Source organism: Drosophila persimilis, unplaced genomic scaffold (assembly GCF_003286085.1).
Source record: "Drosophila persimilis strain 14011-0111.01,24,50 unplaced genomic scaffold, DperRS2 tig00000002-arrow-pilon, whole genome shotgun sequence".
Lineage (NCBI taxonomy): Eukaryota > Metazoa > Arthropoda > Insecta > Diptera > Drosophilidae > Drosophila > Drosophila persimilis.
Window position 1 is genome coordinate 19,459,903 of NW_020825289.1, and position 16,622 is coordinate 19,476,524.

The 16,622-nt window shown below is 46.3% G+C and overlaps 1 protein-coding gene across 8 annotated transcripts in view; it reads left to right on the forward strand.

The window, feature by feature from the left end:
- Nucleotides 1-4,116: 4,116 nt before the first annotated feature.
- LOC6592241 (protein grainyhead) overlaps nt 4,117-16,622 on the forward strand; it is a 38,243-nt gene continuing 25,737 nt past the window's right edge. For 6 of the 8 annotated variants that reach the window (XM_026986281.1, XM_026986283.1, XM_002017556.2 and 3 more), the window contains exons 1-2: nt 4,117-4,754; nt 9,518-11,202. In XM_026986281.1, coding sequence (XP_026842082.1) covers nt 9,923-11,202 — 1,280 coding nt within the window. In that variant the 5' untranslated portion in view covers nt 4,117-4,754; nt 9,518-9,922. Of the gene's footprint in view, nt 4,755-9,517; nt 11,203-11,676; nt 11,712-16,339; nt 16,607-16,622 lie in introns of those variants that run through there. The other 2 variants (XM_026986287.1, XM_026986286.1) reach the window with 2 other exon arrangements.

Below are 16,622 nucleotides of genomic sequence, written 5' to 3' on the forward strand. Positions count from 1 at the left end.
TTTCCAGAAAAACCAAAACCAAATGAACTTTTTAAACGTATTACATAACTTTATATTAATATATATATATATATACACGCATATATAGTACTTATATACAAAACCATTTAACTTAATTAGTTTTGAAAACGATTAGGTCATATATGCCTACATATGTCTGTATATATATAAATACTAGCCCTATTATTTATATGCATACATATGTACATATATGAGTGACGACATCGAAGCATTTTTGTAAATACCACAACAGACAGCAGCACCCTCTCTATATATTTGTATATGTATCCTGTATCCTGTACCCTGTACCCTGTACCGATCAAGACAATGCAACCAACACAACTCCCACTATAATGCCTGATCTTCCGATTGAGGTCCGATCTAGTTGTTCCCAATCACCTCTTCGAAGGCAAACTAAGGCAAACGCATAGCTAACAACACTATATTTATTGTTTCGATTCGCATTGATTTCAAAATCCAAAGAAAACGTTTTGCAATATCACTGCCAACAAAAAACAGGAAAAGAAAGAACACACAAAAAACTGCAAGAGATTTATCAGTCTATACTCTTCTATGGATCTATATATGCGTTTACTTTCACCCACACAGCTGGGCTTTCAATAATATCCCCCCGCCCTACACCCTACATTGATTCAACAAATTATTCAACAAAAAAACACAGTATTATAAATAAAAAAAAACAATAAAAACTAAAATTTTTAGCAAAAACAAGTTGTCCAAGTGAAAGAAAAACTGAAGACAATTCAAGAGAAAACAAGGAACAAAGAGAGGAGGGTGCGACAGATCCTCAGAACAAATTCAGAAGAGTCTCGAGGCAATTGCGCATCCTGCAAGGAGAACCCTAGGCAAACAGTTAACATTGTATTTTCGCTATAAGTTGGATTTTATTTAAATTAATTGTCTTTAAGTGGCTTTATCTGAGGCACAAAATGCATAAATGATGTACCTTTGTTACGGGAGGGAGGAGAAGAGAATGTTTTTAGTAGCTAGTTGGTGTGCCTAGTTTTAAAGCTTCTATCTACACGGAGATCACACGAGAACAAGAACATGAAACATTGAATATTTTACTAGCATTTAAGCGTCCTCCAGGTGCCCTCAGACCTAGTTTAAGTTTGCTTTGGTTGGACTATTACTATTGTCCCAGTTCCAGTCGATCTTTCTGTTTTCAGTTCTGCAGCTAGAGCTATATTACCACCTAATTCAATACATGTTCTATATCCGATCAAGCATTCAGTTGTAGCTCTAGTAAACAGGACTTTTACAGCCTTTATATTGACAAATCTACTACCGATTCTAATAATTCAGACTGTCATCCACAGCTTCGGTTTTAGTTCATGTTCTGTTGTCATTTATAGTCATATGTAAATGATGTGATTCTGTGCAACTCCGAAGCCAGTTCCTGCCACCACAGTTTCCTTTTAATTAATCACTCAGGCTGCTACTTGGAATTGAGAATCCGACAATCGCTGTTGCCCTATGCATTACAAGTATATAGATGGGCCGTTCTATCAGCCATTTTCCATGGTTTGTTAAATTAATTTTAGGCAATTCGGGTAGAACTAGTTCCAGGACAAAGCGAAACAGCACCCGGAGGAGCAGGAGCAGGAGCAGGAGCAGGAGCGTTTGCTAATGATTGTTTCTCTTCGGTTTCTTGCTTTGCAGAATGCAGACAAATATAAGACTTTTTGAACAAAATCAGAGTATAAGTACGTTAAATACGATTGTTGTTTGTTTAGTTTTATACACGCACACACACACACACACACACACATGCATATATATGCTGCATACATATAAATGTATATACATTTTGAAACACAAAAGAAGAAGGCAAAACGTAATCAAGCATTAGTGAAAAGTTTCGACCAGTTCAATAAAAACCAAAAAATTAAATTTATTACACCAAAAAACCCAATCTAAATAAAGCCCACGAATCCCAAAGAATCAATAATTACAAATGGATTAAACTAAGCCTACATTTAGTTTTAAACATTAAATATATTGCAACAATAAACAAACATGAAAATTAAACTCAAATTAAAGCATACACAAAATTCTCAAAAACACCTCCCAAGGTGTGTCTCTCAGTTCTACATGATCTGGAAATCTACATAACTGTATACATATTGAGATGTAAAATTACATAAAGCAACAAATTTGTTCATAGAACTGGCACTTGGGTCATCAAGCGACCGCAAGTTTTAAGCCACCTCAGCCAAAGCTGAGGTTAAGTAAAGTCCAAGGTATATTGAACAGAAGGTGAGGCAGTCCAAAAGAGCAGCTATACCTGTCTCTGCTAAATGTGGACCTATATGCGGATGCTGCACAGACACATGAGCATGTGTACCTTATTTTGAATGTACCATGGACTAAGGCAACAACGTCGTCAGTAGCGGGGGCGGGAGGCAAGGGGCAGCCGACAAAAGCCAGCGGCGTCCGGAGTCTGTGCCGCGGCTCCGCTACATGGGATTGTGGTACATGCATAACTATTTTACGTATTTCAGTCGTCTCTCGGTATGCTTGATCTCTCTCTCTCTTGATCGTCGTGCGCTCTCTCCTGATCTCTGAGCTTGCATGTATGCATGCACGTTTGTGTGTGTCTCTCTACCTGATGCCCGCGACTGCACTACCACTTTCACACGGCTTACAGAAAAGCAAAACAAAAAAAAAGAACAAGGCAACAGGCGGCAGGCGTCAGCGGCGGCGGCGGTGGCGCGGCAGTGCTTTCGAGTTCGAACTTTTGAAAATGAATACAATGCACAAGCAAGACACGAAATGAACGGCGGGGTCTGAAAATATACAAAAAGCGCACTCTGTCCAGGGCCGGTTCAGACTAAATGCGGTACGCGAAGGTTTGTGTCCTCAGTCTTTAGTATTTTTTGTACCTGCACCGAATTTTTGCAGGTGCCGTGAGGGGTGCTAGGGGTGAGGGGAGGGACAAGTGGACGTTCCGAAAGAGCGAGAGCGTCAGTGGACTACCTGTGTATTAAGAGAGCGGGTGAGAGCCGAACCTGCCTCAGTGTTGGTGCCTTGGGAGTGCGGACACACACATATATCGATTCGAATGAATTTTGAGTTTTCGTTCACTCGCGCTCGGTTGCTGCGGCGCTGCTGCGCTGCCCGCTCGCTCAATATCAGTTACGAAAGAGATGAAACCATAAAAAGCAATAATAATCGGGCATACAGACGCACGCTCTCCTCGCTCTCTCACACAGCCAACCCACCTGTGTGGCTCACACGGACAGCACCTTGACACCAACACACATGCACATGGGACGCTGCGTCGGCGTCGGCAGCAGTCCCAGCAGCGGCCGCAGCAGCACTCACAGCAGCAGCGGCGGCAACAGCAAACGGCAACGGCCAAGCGCACATTCAACAGTTGAACAATCTCCAATTGACTCTTTGGGCATTATAGCCGAGCCGATCCGATCCGTTCAAAACCGATCCCGTCCCGAGAGCTTTACTCCACTCGCCTCAACGTTCATCCGCGACGACAAGTTTTGCGTGTACCTTTTTCCGTGCCCACAGCTCGCCAACGAAAAAGCCTGGACACTGCTCGACGCATTGTACAGTATATAATAATAGTTCTATAGTGCGAATATCTGTTCGATCTGTGAGTGTTCAGACGTCGTCGTAGTCGTAAAACAAACACAAAAATCCGCGCTTAAACTTTTTCGAAAAAAAAACACATACAAATTTCAGTCAAGAAGAAGAAAAAACGAAAATTTTCTATATGTATGAGCCCCGTGCGCGTGTGTTTGTGTATTTGTGTGCTGGTTCGCTCTTTGCTGGAAGAGAGTATGTGTGCGACCGCGCGCGTGTGTGTGTGTGTGTGTGTTAGTGAGCTGAAATGAGACGCCATCAAAGCTGAGCGCAAAAGCAAAAGCAACAAAAGCAAATAATAAAATTCAAAATAAAAATAGTGATTAATAACAGTGAAGCGGAGGAGAAGAAGAAAAATTAATTACAAATTAATTGTGCAACAACAGAAATAAAAGAAAAAAAACTCAAAGAGAACCACCAACATGAAACATGTTTAAACATTTTGCAAGCAAAGAGAAAATACGCAAATGCCATTTCCCACCTTCTCTTTACACCAACAATGGTAAAAAAATGTTAACTTCATTGTGATCAAACGCGCCCCACACACACTCCCCGAACCCCCTCACACGACGCGACTGGGGCCAAAATGCAACAACGTCCACCCGCCCGCCAGCAGAAAGAGCAACAGCAGCAACCACTACAACAACAACAAAGACAACAACAACAACAACAGCTCCACATACCACAACGAGTGGCATATTAGAAGCAAAAAAAAAGTCAAAGCCAACAAAAGAGGCCAGAGCTTGGAGACCCAGCAAGACGCATACAACAACAACAACAACAACAACAGCAACAAAAAGTACACCAACAACACGAAAGTGGCGAAAGGTGCACCCACCAGCAGGCAGACAGCAGCAACAGCAACAGCAAGCAGTCGTAACATTTAAGCGGGCACCGCATTCGGTTTTGCCTTTCCACGCCGTGTTAGAGCCAACTCCAGAAACAAATCCAACTCCAGCTTCAGTTCCAACTCCCATTTGCAGTTCCAGTTCCAATGCCAGATAGAGTGCCATAGAGATCCTCACTAAGTGCCAAAATCAACAGCCTAATCCTGATCCCTGCGCTTACCTGCCAAAAGCCAGAAGCCAGAAGCCAGAGCCACACAGCTTAGGACGGACACAGCTGCTCAAGTAAGTAAATGCCAAGAAGTAATTATAAACGCATCAGTAGCAGTAGCAGTAGCAGTGCAGCCCTGGCTTTTGGGCCGGCCCTGAACGGAGCACCCTGTATCTGTGGCGCAGACATGGCCTAAGCCTCGCTCGGATCGGTCTCCGTCTCCGTCTCAGTCTCAGCCTCTGTCTCAATTGTTGTTGCCTTTTCCTCTTCTGTTTCGTCTTCTTCTTCCTCTTGATGTTGTTGCTGGTATCTTTCGCGCACACATTCCTCTTTGTTTGGTTTTATTTCCAAGTCGTTCGTCGACTGCGCAGCAGCAGCAGCAGCAGCCGTGGCAGAGCAGCGGCATCGGCATCGGCAGCAGTAGAGCAGTGGCAGGTAAAACGGTTTAGTATTGGTGTTGCCAAGAAAACCATGTTAGAGAGAGAGAGAGAGCGCACATGAGCAAAACAGAGAGAGAAGAAGAGCGCCGCAGCAAACAGAACAGAGTGGGAGCAAAAAAGGGATCAAAGAGTGGAAATAATGGTGTATTTTGTGCAAGGTGAGGCAGATGAAGGATGTGCTCCCACGATAATGCTTCGTATTCTATGCACATTCTACTTATAGATGTTCAACAGGTGAAAATCAATAAGCTCTCACAATAGTTTCAACAGGTTGAATACAAGGATCACAGAATATATCAATGTAGGATGAGGGCACTCCCAGAGGTTGCTGTTTTCTTTTCAACACACTATTAAGGATGCACACAGCCTCACCTTCTACAAATACACCTTGGCTTGGTGGTATTTGCCCGTTAAGACGGACGCCACTGTCTCTGCCGCTGCCGCTGCCGCTGTCGCTGCCTATGCGCATGACTCTTCCGTCTCTGCATCAGGCTCTGCTCTCAGCCTCTGTCGTCTTGTTCGAAAATCGATGATGTTGCCAGTGTTTCTGATTACGTTTACTTCTGGCTGCCTCTTCTGTCCATGCTGTTGCCTCTGCCTCCGCTGCGCCCCCCTTGTTCTTTGCGTCGTTTTTTTATTATCATTTTTATTCTACCTTTTTGTTAGTGGCCGCCGCACGTTGATGATGATGGTGATCAATTTGGGAGCCCCGCGATTATGGTACAGTAAAAGAACATCGTCCGTTCTGTCGTTCTCTTGCTTGCTCGCTCTTTTACGCAGCACACACACACACGCGCACATGCTCGTACGCACATGATCGCATGGGACACAGGAACAACACACACACACACACACATGGGCATGCACATGTAACCCACACACTCACAAAAGAGGCTAAGGGGGATAGATGGATAGGGAGGGGGAACTGTTCGTGAGAGAGTTATTTTATTTTCGTGTTCGTGTTAACGTTTATTGTTTTTCTTTTCTTTACCTTTCTTCGTTTCTTTCGCTTGTTCTTTGCCTTCTTGACTCTCCTCCGACTCTCAGCCGTAGCCCCCTCTCCACACCACTGCACTCCCCACCACTCCCCTGCTCTTTAGGGTTTTGTGTTTTCTTTGGCTTTGGTTATTGATGCCCGATGGTTGCCCCGATGCTCTGACCGTCGATGATGGCTTAGGGTTACGTTGCTTTTTACCAATTCCATTCTTTGCTTCTCTGGCTCCCTCTTCCCACCATCATTCGTGGTAAGGTTGTCTCGGGGCTAAGAAGAATATGGGGGTTACGAGGGGGCAGGTAAAAATCAAATTTCAAATTATGTCAAATCTTAATGGGATTTGAAATGGAATTGCTTTTGGTATTCCTTTCGTATCTGAGATGAAGCATAGGAGGCGACAATAGGAGGGGGCAGGAATGAAGGGGGGAATAGGTCATTAGATGTTGTAGGCGTTGTTGTTCTTCTTGAATTGAATGTTAGGGGATCTGATTATGTTGGGAACTAAAGAATAAAATGTATGTATTATCTATGGAAGATCTGAGTTTTAGCTATATTTTAGTGAAAATAAGGCTCAAGTCCTGAAATCAGTCAAAGATATTGGTATCATGTGTGTGCTTCCTTAAAGAAGACTTTCCAAAGATAAATTTCTAAACTAAAGCTCTAATCCTGAAGGTCGAAGTTCGTGCTTTTGATCTATACATATTTCTGTGAAACAGTACTAAATATTTACAGATTATCTTAGTATAAGTTTGAAATTTCCTGATTGGGCTTAGAATTGTAAAGCTATCAAATCAAAGCGAAAATATATTTCCGCATAGTTCTCAAGTCTTTGTTCGCATGTTCATTGTTCTGTCAATCTATGAAAAAGAAATTAAAAATCTATATACATATGTCTAGTTAATCCAAATAAATGTATTTATATGAGATAGTCGTATATACATGTGTACCTATGTGTCTTGATAGAAATATAACTAAGATGAATCATTAAATCCGCGTTTAGGAAGGTTCTTCAAGCTCTTCCCCCTGTTCTCCCCCAAATCTTTTCTGTCGCAGATTGACTGCGATTATCTTCCATCGCTATCGTTTCGATTTTGAGGGCAAGTCCACAGTGAATTCTTTGTGGATTTCTTTTGCACCTTCCGAATGAATAATTGGCTCCATCTATCAGCATCTCTCCTCCATTCATGCGGCAAGTAAGCCCCAGAGGCGACACTGTTCCCTGACGATCGGGTTCGACTTGGCGTTGGAGTCGATGTCGTGGATGCCCCGAGGGCCCCGAGATGGCTGACCCACATAGATCACTTCTTATCCGGGGTGTTGATGTCGGTTTAATTGTTTCCTAATTGCCTTTCTACTTTCTACGCAACTGGATCGTCGATTGCCCCTGTTGCGGATCTGGATCGGGCATCTTTAGCATGCCACGCGCCGACGCGACCCACACAACGCTGGGACCGGACTGGACCGGATCGGATCGGATGGGGATCGGGAGTGTGCTGTGTGCTGTGTGTGCCCAAAACTAGTCTATCAGCACGCCACATGACACTGACCTCACCTACTAACGGAACCACCCGATGACTGGGAGTAGGAGTAGGAGGAGAGGCAGGCAACCAGTGCGGAGTGCGGAGAGTCATGAACTCGCGCCGGTTGCCGACTTGGGTCTGACAAAACGGGTTTATCCACATCCCAGCCGCAGCGGCAGTGAACTTTGCAGCACCACCGCACCGCCACCAACCACCACCGACCATCGGGAGGCAGCAACAATTTTTTGGCTTTATCATCAAACAACAATACTGGGGACTGGAACTGGGACCTGAACCTGGACCTGCCAGGCTGCGGCCCGAACCGGCTACAGCTTCTGGATTAGGTCAAGGATTGAGGCGTTGTTGTTGTCTGGGCATGGGTCTGCCACTGGGTCTGGATCTGGCTCTGGCTCTGGCTGTGGCTCTGCCACTCGGGCTACCGGTACCTGTTCTCGGAGCAGCAGCAGCCAGGCCGAGAGAGGGAGCAACTTGTTGCTGTCGAAGTTGATGTTGTTTTGTTTGGTTTGGTTTGGTTCAGTTTCGGTTTCGGTTTCAAAATCCCTCATAAACATGTTTTTGCTGTGCGGCAGATAAAACTAAGTCGGAGATGAGATTCTGGACTATTAACAGCTGATCGACAGACTGGTTGCCTCTCTCTGCGCTGCGCTGCGCTCCGCTGCTCTGCTCTGCTTGTTTGCTGCTTGTTTGGAAGTGTCAGGGCACGCTGCACGGGCACGGGGCGGCGGGGGGTTTGGGAAGGAGAGGTGTATATCTCTGTTTAATTTCACACAAAGCACCGTTGTAAACAAAACAACATCGCACACAAATATGGCAGCGCTGCCAGCGGCTTCTGTCTGCGTCGGCAGCGACGCCGCTTCCCCAACTCCACGCTGCCTCTTCTTCTTTCCCACCTGTTGTTGCTGCTGATGAGCTGCGGCTGAGTTGTGTGTTGTGTTGTGGTTGTGCCGTGTTGGGTTGGATTGAGTTATGCAGTTACACGTTTGACATTTGCGAAGGAGTCAAACTTGTTCGACGGGCACGTGTGCGCACAGGCCAGGCCAATCTGGCTTTTGTTTGCCCCCCTTTCGTTCCGTCTTTCTGTCTGTACGTCTACCTGTCTGTCCATTCGTCTGCCGTTCTCTCGGTTTCCGTTTTTGTTTGTTTGTTGGTCTGTTTTGTGTGCTTGCAAATCGCTCACCAACACCAGCAAGCGCAACAGCAACATCAACATCAACAACTGCTTCGACTCATCGCCGACGTTTGAACCCGTTCCGTCTTCCGATTATGTTTGGGTTGCGTTGCTTCTTTTTGTTGGGTGGGGGTGTGTGTGTGTGTGTGTAAGGGGGTGTGTAGCAGGGCCCGGGCGCCAAGCAGACTGCGACAGCGACAGCGAGTGCGGCAGTTGTTGCTTTTGTTGTTAGTTTAGCATGCACATAGGGAGGAAGGTAGCGAGGGAGGGCCAGAGGAATGCCACATTTGTGGGGGGTGGGAGAGAGAGGTGGCTATGATTCAGTTGGGGATTCCCTGAGCAGTGGGGGCAATCTCTGCAAGGAAAGCAGTTCATATAAAATATGCAGTGCACATGCTCTAGCTGTTAACAGACAGTGTAGAAGGGACTTAATGAGAGCACATACAAGCAAGTTCTCGTTGTAGATAGTAAGCAGTGCAAGTGTAGGCAGTGTAAGCAGTTCCCGCTCAGATCTTAAGTCTTTCTCTTGGAACTACAGGAAGCTTCAGAGTCCGCCCACCCAACAGAAATTTCCCTAATGTTATCTCAAAGATCTTGCAAGTCCCTGCAATCAAGACTATCTTCTTCCGTATATACGTATATACTTTCACACTGTCTAATCATTTGTGTCCATTGTTTCATTGTCTTTTTGCAGCCGGAGCCGAGAAAACAACGAAGGAAGTTCCTTAGTGCCATAGAATGCAGTAATTGAAGAAGCCACAACGAAGAACAGCAACTGCAGCAGCCGCAAGAACAACCAGAAGCTCAACCGAACACGGAACACCGATATCCAAATCGAAGCAAATCAACATAGTGCCTTGAATCAATCCGTTGATAAGTGATATTTATTATGTTTATACCCGCAAGGAGCTATCGAAGCAGCAGCAACAGTGAGAGCCTTAACCATCGGTCGGGAATCGATGAGCAGGCCAAGTCCTAGACATAGTCCTTCCTCATCGCAGTGCTACGCAGTCCTAACCCACGAGTGCAATCCAGAATCCAGTTCAAATTAGTGAAGTAAGCCAGGAGCCTTAGCCAGGAGAGACAACCAGGTTGAATAATGTCCACATCCACCGCCACAACGAGCGTCATCACGTCCAACGAGCTCTCGTTGTCCGCCCACGGGCACGCCCACGCGCACACACACTCCCACACGCACAGCCACGGCCACGGGCACTCGCTGCACCAGCACCCCCACAGTCGGATCGGAGTGGGCGTCGGAGGAGTCGGCGTAGGAATCGGTGTAGGAGTGGGAGTGGGAGTCCTTAGTGACGCCTCTCTCTCACCCATCCAGCAGGGAGGAGGCGGCGGCGGCGGAGGCGCCAACAGTTCACCCCTGGCGCCCAACGGAGTACCCCTGCTGACCACCATGCACCGCTCCCCGGACAGTCCCCAGCCGGAGCTGGCTACCATGACGAACGTCAACGTCCTGGACCTGCACACAGACTCCTCGAAGCTGTACGACAAGGAGGCGGTCTTCATCTACGAGACGCCCAAGGTGGTGATGCCCGCCGACGGTGCCGCGGACGATGCTCATGCCATCGATGCACGGATCGCGGCCCAGCTGGGCACACAGCACGCCCAGCAGCAGCAGCAGCAGCAACAACAACAACAGCAGCAGCAGCAGCAGACGGAGCACCAGCCGCTGGCCAAGATCGAGTTCGACGAGAACCAGATCATCCGCGTCGTGGGACCGAACGGAGAGCAGCAGCAGATCATTTCGCGGGAAATCATCAACGGGGAGCATCACATCTTGTCGCGGAACGAGGCCGGAGAGCACATCCTCACGCGCATCGTCAGCGATCCCTCGAAGCTGATGCCCAACGACAATGCGGTGGCCACCGCCATGTACAACCAGGCCCAGAAAATGAACAACGACCACCAGGCCGTCTACCAGACCTCGCCCCTGCCCCTGGACGCCTCCGTGCTGCACTACAGCAACGACAACAGCAACGTGATCAAAACGGAGGCGGACCTCTACGAGGACCACAAGAAGCATGCGGCCGGCGGGGGCTCCATCATCTACACCACCTCCGACCCGAACGGCGTCAATGTGAACGTGAAACAGCTGCCCCATTTGGCCGTGCCGCAGAAGCTCGACCCGGACCTCTACCAGACGGACAAGCACATCGATCTGATCTACAACGACGGCAGCAAGACCGTCATCTACTCCACCACCGACCAGAAGGGCCTCGAGATCTATTCGGGCGGCGACATCGGCAGCCTCGTCTCCGACGGCCAAGTGGTGGTCCAGGCGGGCCTCCCCTATGCCACCACCACCAGTGCCACAGGCCAGCCCGTCTACATCGTGGCCGATGTCAGCGAGGACCATTTACAAAGGTGAGTACGAGTCCGATCTAAGGGGAAAAAGGGTTGTCGGAATGGCAATGAGCCATTACCTAAGTGGTTCGGTGTGAATGTTTTGTGCTTTGTGCCCAGCTTGAGCAGAGAAAAACTCTTTAATTATTGGCTTAATTGGAACTATACGGGGCTCTCAATTAGGAGAAGTAGTTTCATTGTTAGGGGATCTAATATTTGTATACTCATATAATATGTCAAGCTGTTTCCTCAAAAGTATGGAATTTGCCCTGATCCTGGGAGGATTCCTGGTTGTAAATTCCGTATTCCACTCGAAAAATGTGAGTTTCTATAGAAGGACCTACTCTTTTCCCTAGTAATATCAAATATTCCGTCTTAGATATCAAAAGAATAGTCGTTTCTTCAATTGTCTAGGTAATAATAAATCTCAAAGCAAAAACAAATATCTGTCACATATCATCTTAACTTGACCATACTTTTTGAAGAAACTGAGGATTCCTAATCGAAATGTATCAAGGATCGTTACAAAGGTAATCATTATACGCATTCCGTAGCTTCCTGGTACAAGATAGTACTCTGAAGCACTGGCTCCGAGCTCCATTCCATCTCTGAGTTCCGTTCTATTAAGCAGAATATACGGCTTCACTAATTGCTCCATCGTTGGATGTGTTGCGGGTTCCTGTTGCTGCTTCTGCTTGTTACGACATCAACATCTTAATTGGGGACAGTGGGATCATAGTTTTTAGCCTCGATTCGGTTGTCCGTCTGCCCCGTCTTCCCGTTCTCAGTTGTCTTTACTCCGTTCTCCGTCCGCTGCCTCTTCAGTGTCTACCAGGTCCTTTCAAATCAATGTTTGTCATTTGCATTTCTCATGCATTTGAATTAACCGCTTTTGCCGGGCGCGCATTTTACTGTTAATTATTGCGATAGGCCAACATCGTCAACCGGCAACAGCAGCCACAGCAACAGCAGCAACATCTGCAACTGCAGTGGCAGTGGCTGTGGCAGCGGCAGCGGTAACGCCAGCGCATTCTGGCATTCTCCATGCCCCATTCCCGTTCCCCAAACATTGAGTTCAAGTCAGAGTCCTCATCCTCAGTCGCCCAATCCCCAATCCCCATGCCCCATTCCCCCAGTGGAATGACAGCTTCCGTTGTAACTGTTTCTTCTATACGTTATTGCTGCCCCTGCAACATCAGTCGCTGCAGCAGCAGCAGCAGCAGCAAAAGCAACAGCAACATCCACAACTTTGGCATTCTGGCGTGCATCGAATGCGCAAGTAGGCGAGCTAATAACACCCAGATCCAGGCACCATCACCAGCCTCGGCTCTACCACGCGGATGTGTGCCGTGCCCCAACCACAGAACACAGAGAGCCCCCGAATGGGTTGGCAATTCATTTCAGAGCAGTCGCCAGTTGTGGAGGAGCGTGGCAGCGGTGGGGCTGTGCGGCTGTGCGGTGCGGTGGGGCATTTGGTATGCGCAAGTAATAAAAATTTGAATATAAATTAATCTAATAGAGAACCGTTAGCGAGGTGAGATGCAAGCGCAGCCTCCGACTCCTTGAGCAAGGTGCCGCCGGGGGCTGGCCTCGGTCCGGCTCGGAGCCTCGTCGAGAGCAACTAAGTCATCGTCATCTGGCTGGAATGGTCGCTCGATCGGTTGGATGGTCGGACATCTGCAACGCCATCGCATCTGCATCAGCCGCAGCCGCAGCCGCATCAGCCATCGCCATCGCCAGCACCACTCCTCCGCCTCCATCCTGATGCTCGTCGTATTCTTATTCTTATTCTTCTAATGCCAACGTCCCAACCCATCCTGTTATAGCAGCAGCAGCAGCAGCAGCAGCCTCCGAGAGTCGTCCGTTGCATGTTGCATGCGCGGCAAGGTCCATAAATAACGACAAAATTGCGTTTCCGCATATGGACCGACGTCGTCTTCGATTCGGACTTTGGGTCTGGCTTTGGCCTGCCTCTGACTGTGGCTCTGACTCTGCCTCTGACTCTCACTGTGGCATGCTGTGGATGCTGCCGCTTGACCAGCCTGGGACCTTGCGTGTTGCCCGATTGGACTTGGCCTCAGTCTCAGTCTCTGCCACAGCCACAGCCAGAGCCAGAGCCAGAGCCTCCAGAGCCGCCGCAGCCTCAACCAAGTTGATGTACAGTTTGTTTTGTTTGCTCGTTGATAAGCAGCCGCATCCGAGGACATGTCCACATGTCCAGATGTCCACATGTCCGCGTCCACGTCCCAAAAGTGTTCGCTTTGCCACGTTTTCATTAAAGTCAAATTAAGCCGCAGCCAATTCGTGTGTCGGAGGACGAGGAGAAGAGGCTGCAACGGGACAGCGTCCGTATAAATTCCAGTTGACCTTTGTTTCGTGCGATCCTTTCCATTGTGTCTGTCACCGCATCACATATCCCTTTCAGCGTCTTAATCTACACTCAACAGCAAAGGATTTTCCCATTGCTCCGAAAAAAGCACGCATACTCGTGCATATATGTTCCTTATAAAGAATGCGGAATATCATATGAACACTAGACAGCAAAGATTCGAATAGCTTAAGGCCCCGAAAAGGATACACTTATTTTTGTGGTTAGTACCCACCAGGGTTGCATTTAGTCCAAGCTTAAAGCTCAGCCAAGCAAATGCCAAGATGAAAGCTCCGCCACAGCAATTATATTGCATTTTTAAAAATTGCCAATTGCCGGTCGTTTTACGATCCACCGTATTGGCCAGATTATTCGGCTGAGTTGAGTGCAAAGCAATGTACGATTTTATTATTCTCGCCATTGGCAATAAAATTGTTCTATTACCCCGTAAATTGGGCATTATATTACTTTACCGCACGAAGACTTGTGCAACAGCTTCCCCCTCACCAGGCTCAAGTGGTATGGATTCGTCAATAAAATTTTTGTATTTGAAACGAAAACAAATATCACGGTAGGAGTGCAATATACAAATATTAATTGGGGGGGGAGGCAAAGACTATTTTAACAAAAAATGAATGGGCCCAACTTTGATGTGTGAATGCAAAAATGATGTCCATAAATATCGCCAAAATAAACTCAAATTTGAATAATAAGAAAATCCATTAATGAATAAATCTGCACATACAATATTCATAAAATATAAGACTCACAGTCAATGAATCCATAAAACACAATATCTTTGTGCCAGAGTAAAATGGCATATCAAATTTGCATTTCCTTTATTTAAAAAATCTGTGCGGTCACCTTTGACATTTGATAGAGCTATAAATAGAATCGACTTAGTGGAATCGTTTAGGAATCATATTCGTATAAAAGCTCAAAGTGCTATATAATTCGATGGCCATAAAATATGATTATTGTTAATTGACGTAAGCTTTTCTCTCTGGGAAATATTCAACTTTGACATTTGCTAAAAGATCCCCTATATTTTGTAGATGTGCACGTGCACCCAACCCAACGCAACTTTTTGTTGCACAGTGTTTTGGTTACGGCGAATGGGGCTTTGTTTTTTTTCCTTATTGCGATGCGGAAACCCCACAAATTGTGCAAAATGAATGCATTTTATGAAATTTCCATACACAAGGATAACCTTCGGCAACAGCCTTCTGATCGGGGCGTTCGCGGTCAATGCGTATGTCACACACTCGTCCAAACCTACACACATATATATATATATATATATATCGCTTATATGTATGTATGTGTATGTATATATGCCGCTTACTTTCACTTTAACCGATCGTATTAAATTTCTGAGCTGTAAAACATATTTTTTGCTCGTTTTTTTTTTTGGATTTTCCCCCCGTTTTACATTTTGTATTTTGTCTCTCCTTTATTTTATTTTACTTTAATTTTCGATTTTGTTAAAGTTTATTATGTTGCGTGTGTGTGAGAGAGTGTAGGGGTTGTGTTTACACTCCTGTACAAACAAATAGCTCCACTCTTGAGTGTCTCTTATCAGGAGATAGAACTGAGACGACTGTCCCTGCCTCTTTGCTCACGATTCTCCTCTCTTCCACTCTCCCTGTCTCCCTCGCGCTCTTCTTTTCGTATTCCCCTTTCTTACTACCTTTCAACTCTCCTTGTTCGCTAGCTGATTGACAATATTTCAGTATTTTTACTGTTGTCGCCGTTTCACAGCCTCTGGCAGCAGGCTGTCGCGCAGGCGCGCTGTGCAAATGGAGCATTTCCATGCATGCCCTTCCCCACACTCGCGGTGGATCGGCTATGCTGGACTGCTTGTTCAGTTGGATGCGGAATATAGAATGATATAGCTTTAACCTTCAGATATCCTATCTACCCATCTATGTAGAATAGAATGTTATCTTTGAAACACACCTTTTTGTATGGCTTTGGAAACTTTCGATTAATAAATGCTTTGGAATACTAATATTTGGGCTATTATATAGTGATATTTCTATATTCAAATCATTTGATAAACCCCTCGACGACATACAATATGGCAAAACCCATGAAAGGGGAGAAAAATGATTGTATTATTGATCATTTGAGTTGATAATGTCTTAAAGGAAGGTACTGCAATGCATGAAACGTTAATTTATGCACTAAAGGGTATTCGTAGTTCGTTTAGTCGTTAATCTGATGTTTTCTGCTTCTTGCTTCTCATTTTATTACGAGTATTATTAATATTAAAAGGTGCAACAGCGTTTGGACATTTTGATACAATAACAAACCTGTTCACCTGCGCAGTCTACCTGCAGCAAGAAGACAGAGAGAGACAGAGAGAGAGAGAGAGGTAGAGTATGAAAGAGAGGGGAGAACACAGAGAGAGCGAGAGAGATGGAGAAGTGGAGACGATGTTGGGGAGACAAGAAAGAAACATGTTAACACAATTCAGAGTCTCATACGCTCGACGTCGACGTTGACTGTCGCCTGTTGTTGTTGTTGATGTTTTTTGTGCTGTTGTTGTTGTTGTTGTATTTCTGTTGGTGATCTTTGAGTCTCTCGCTCCACTCGAAAAACTCTGAATTGGCGCTACAAGTTTATCGAACGCTCAAAGTGGTTTTCAGTTGATATCGAAAAGCCACAAGGTCGACAACAGCATCAAGTTTATATACATACCGACTATATTGTTGTACATATCTGTCGAGCTATACCCATGTATCCACATTCTGTATTTACGTAGAGTTTTCGTTGATCTTTGAAAATCAGTGAAAGAACTTCGGGCGCCGTCGCGTAATCCGCTTAAAGTGTATCGAAAAAGTGTCTCAATATCGCGCGTAGCCGAGTCTGAGTGAGTGCTCGTTTCGGTTGAAATGCTGCCCGACTGCATCCATCGGCTGGGGTGCTGCACATAGACCCACGAGGATACCCTACCCTACGAGGAGGCCCTGCCCCCAAGTCGAGCGCCATGCAGGAGGCCACGAGCAGCACCAGCTATGCGCTGTCCTACACGGATTGGATGGCCGAGCCACGGTAGACCTATAGACGA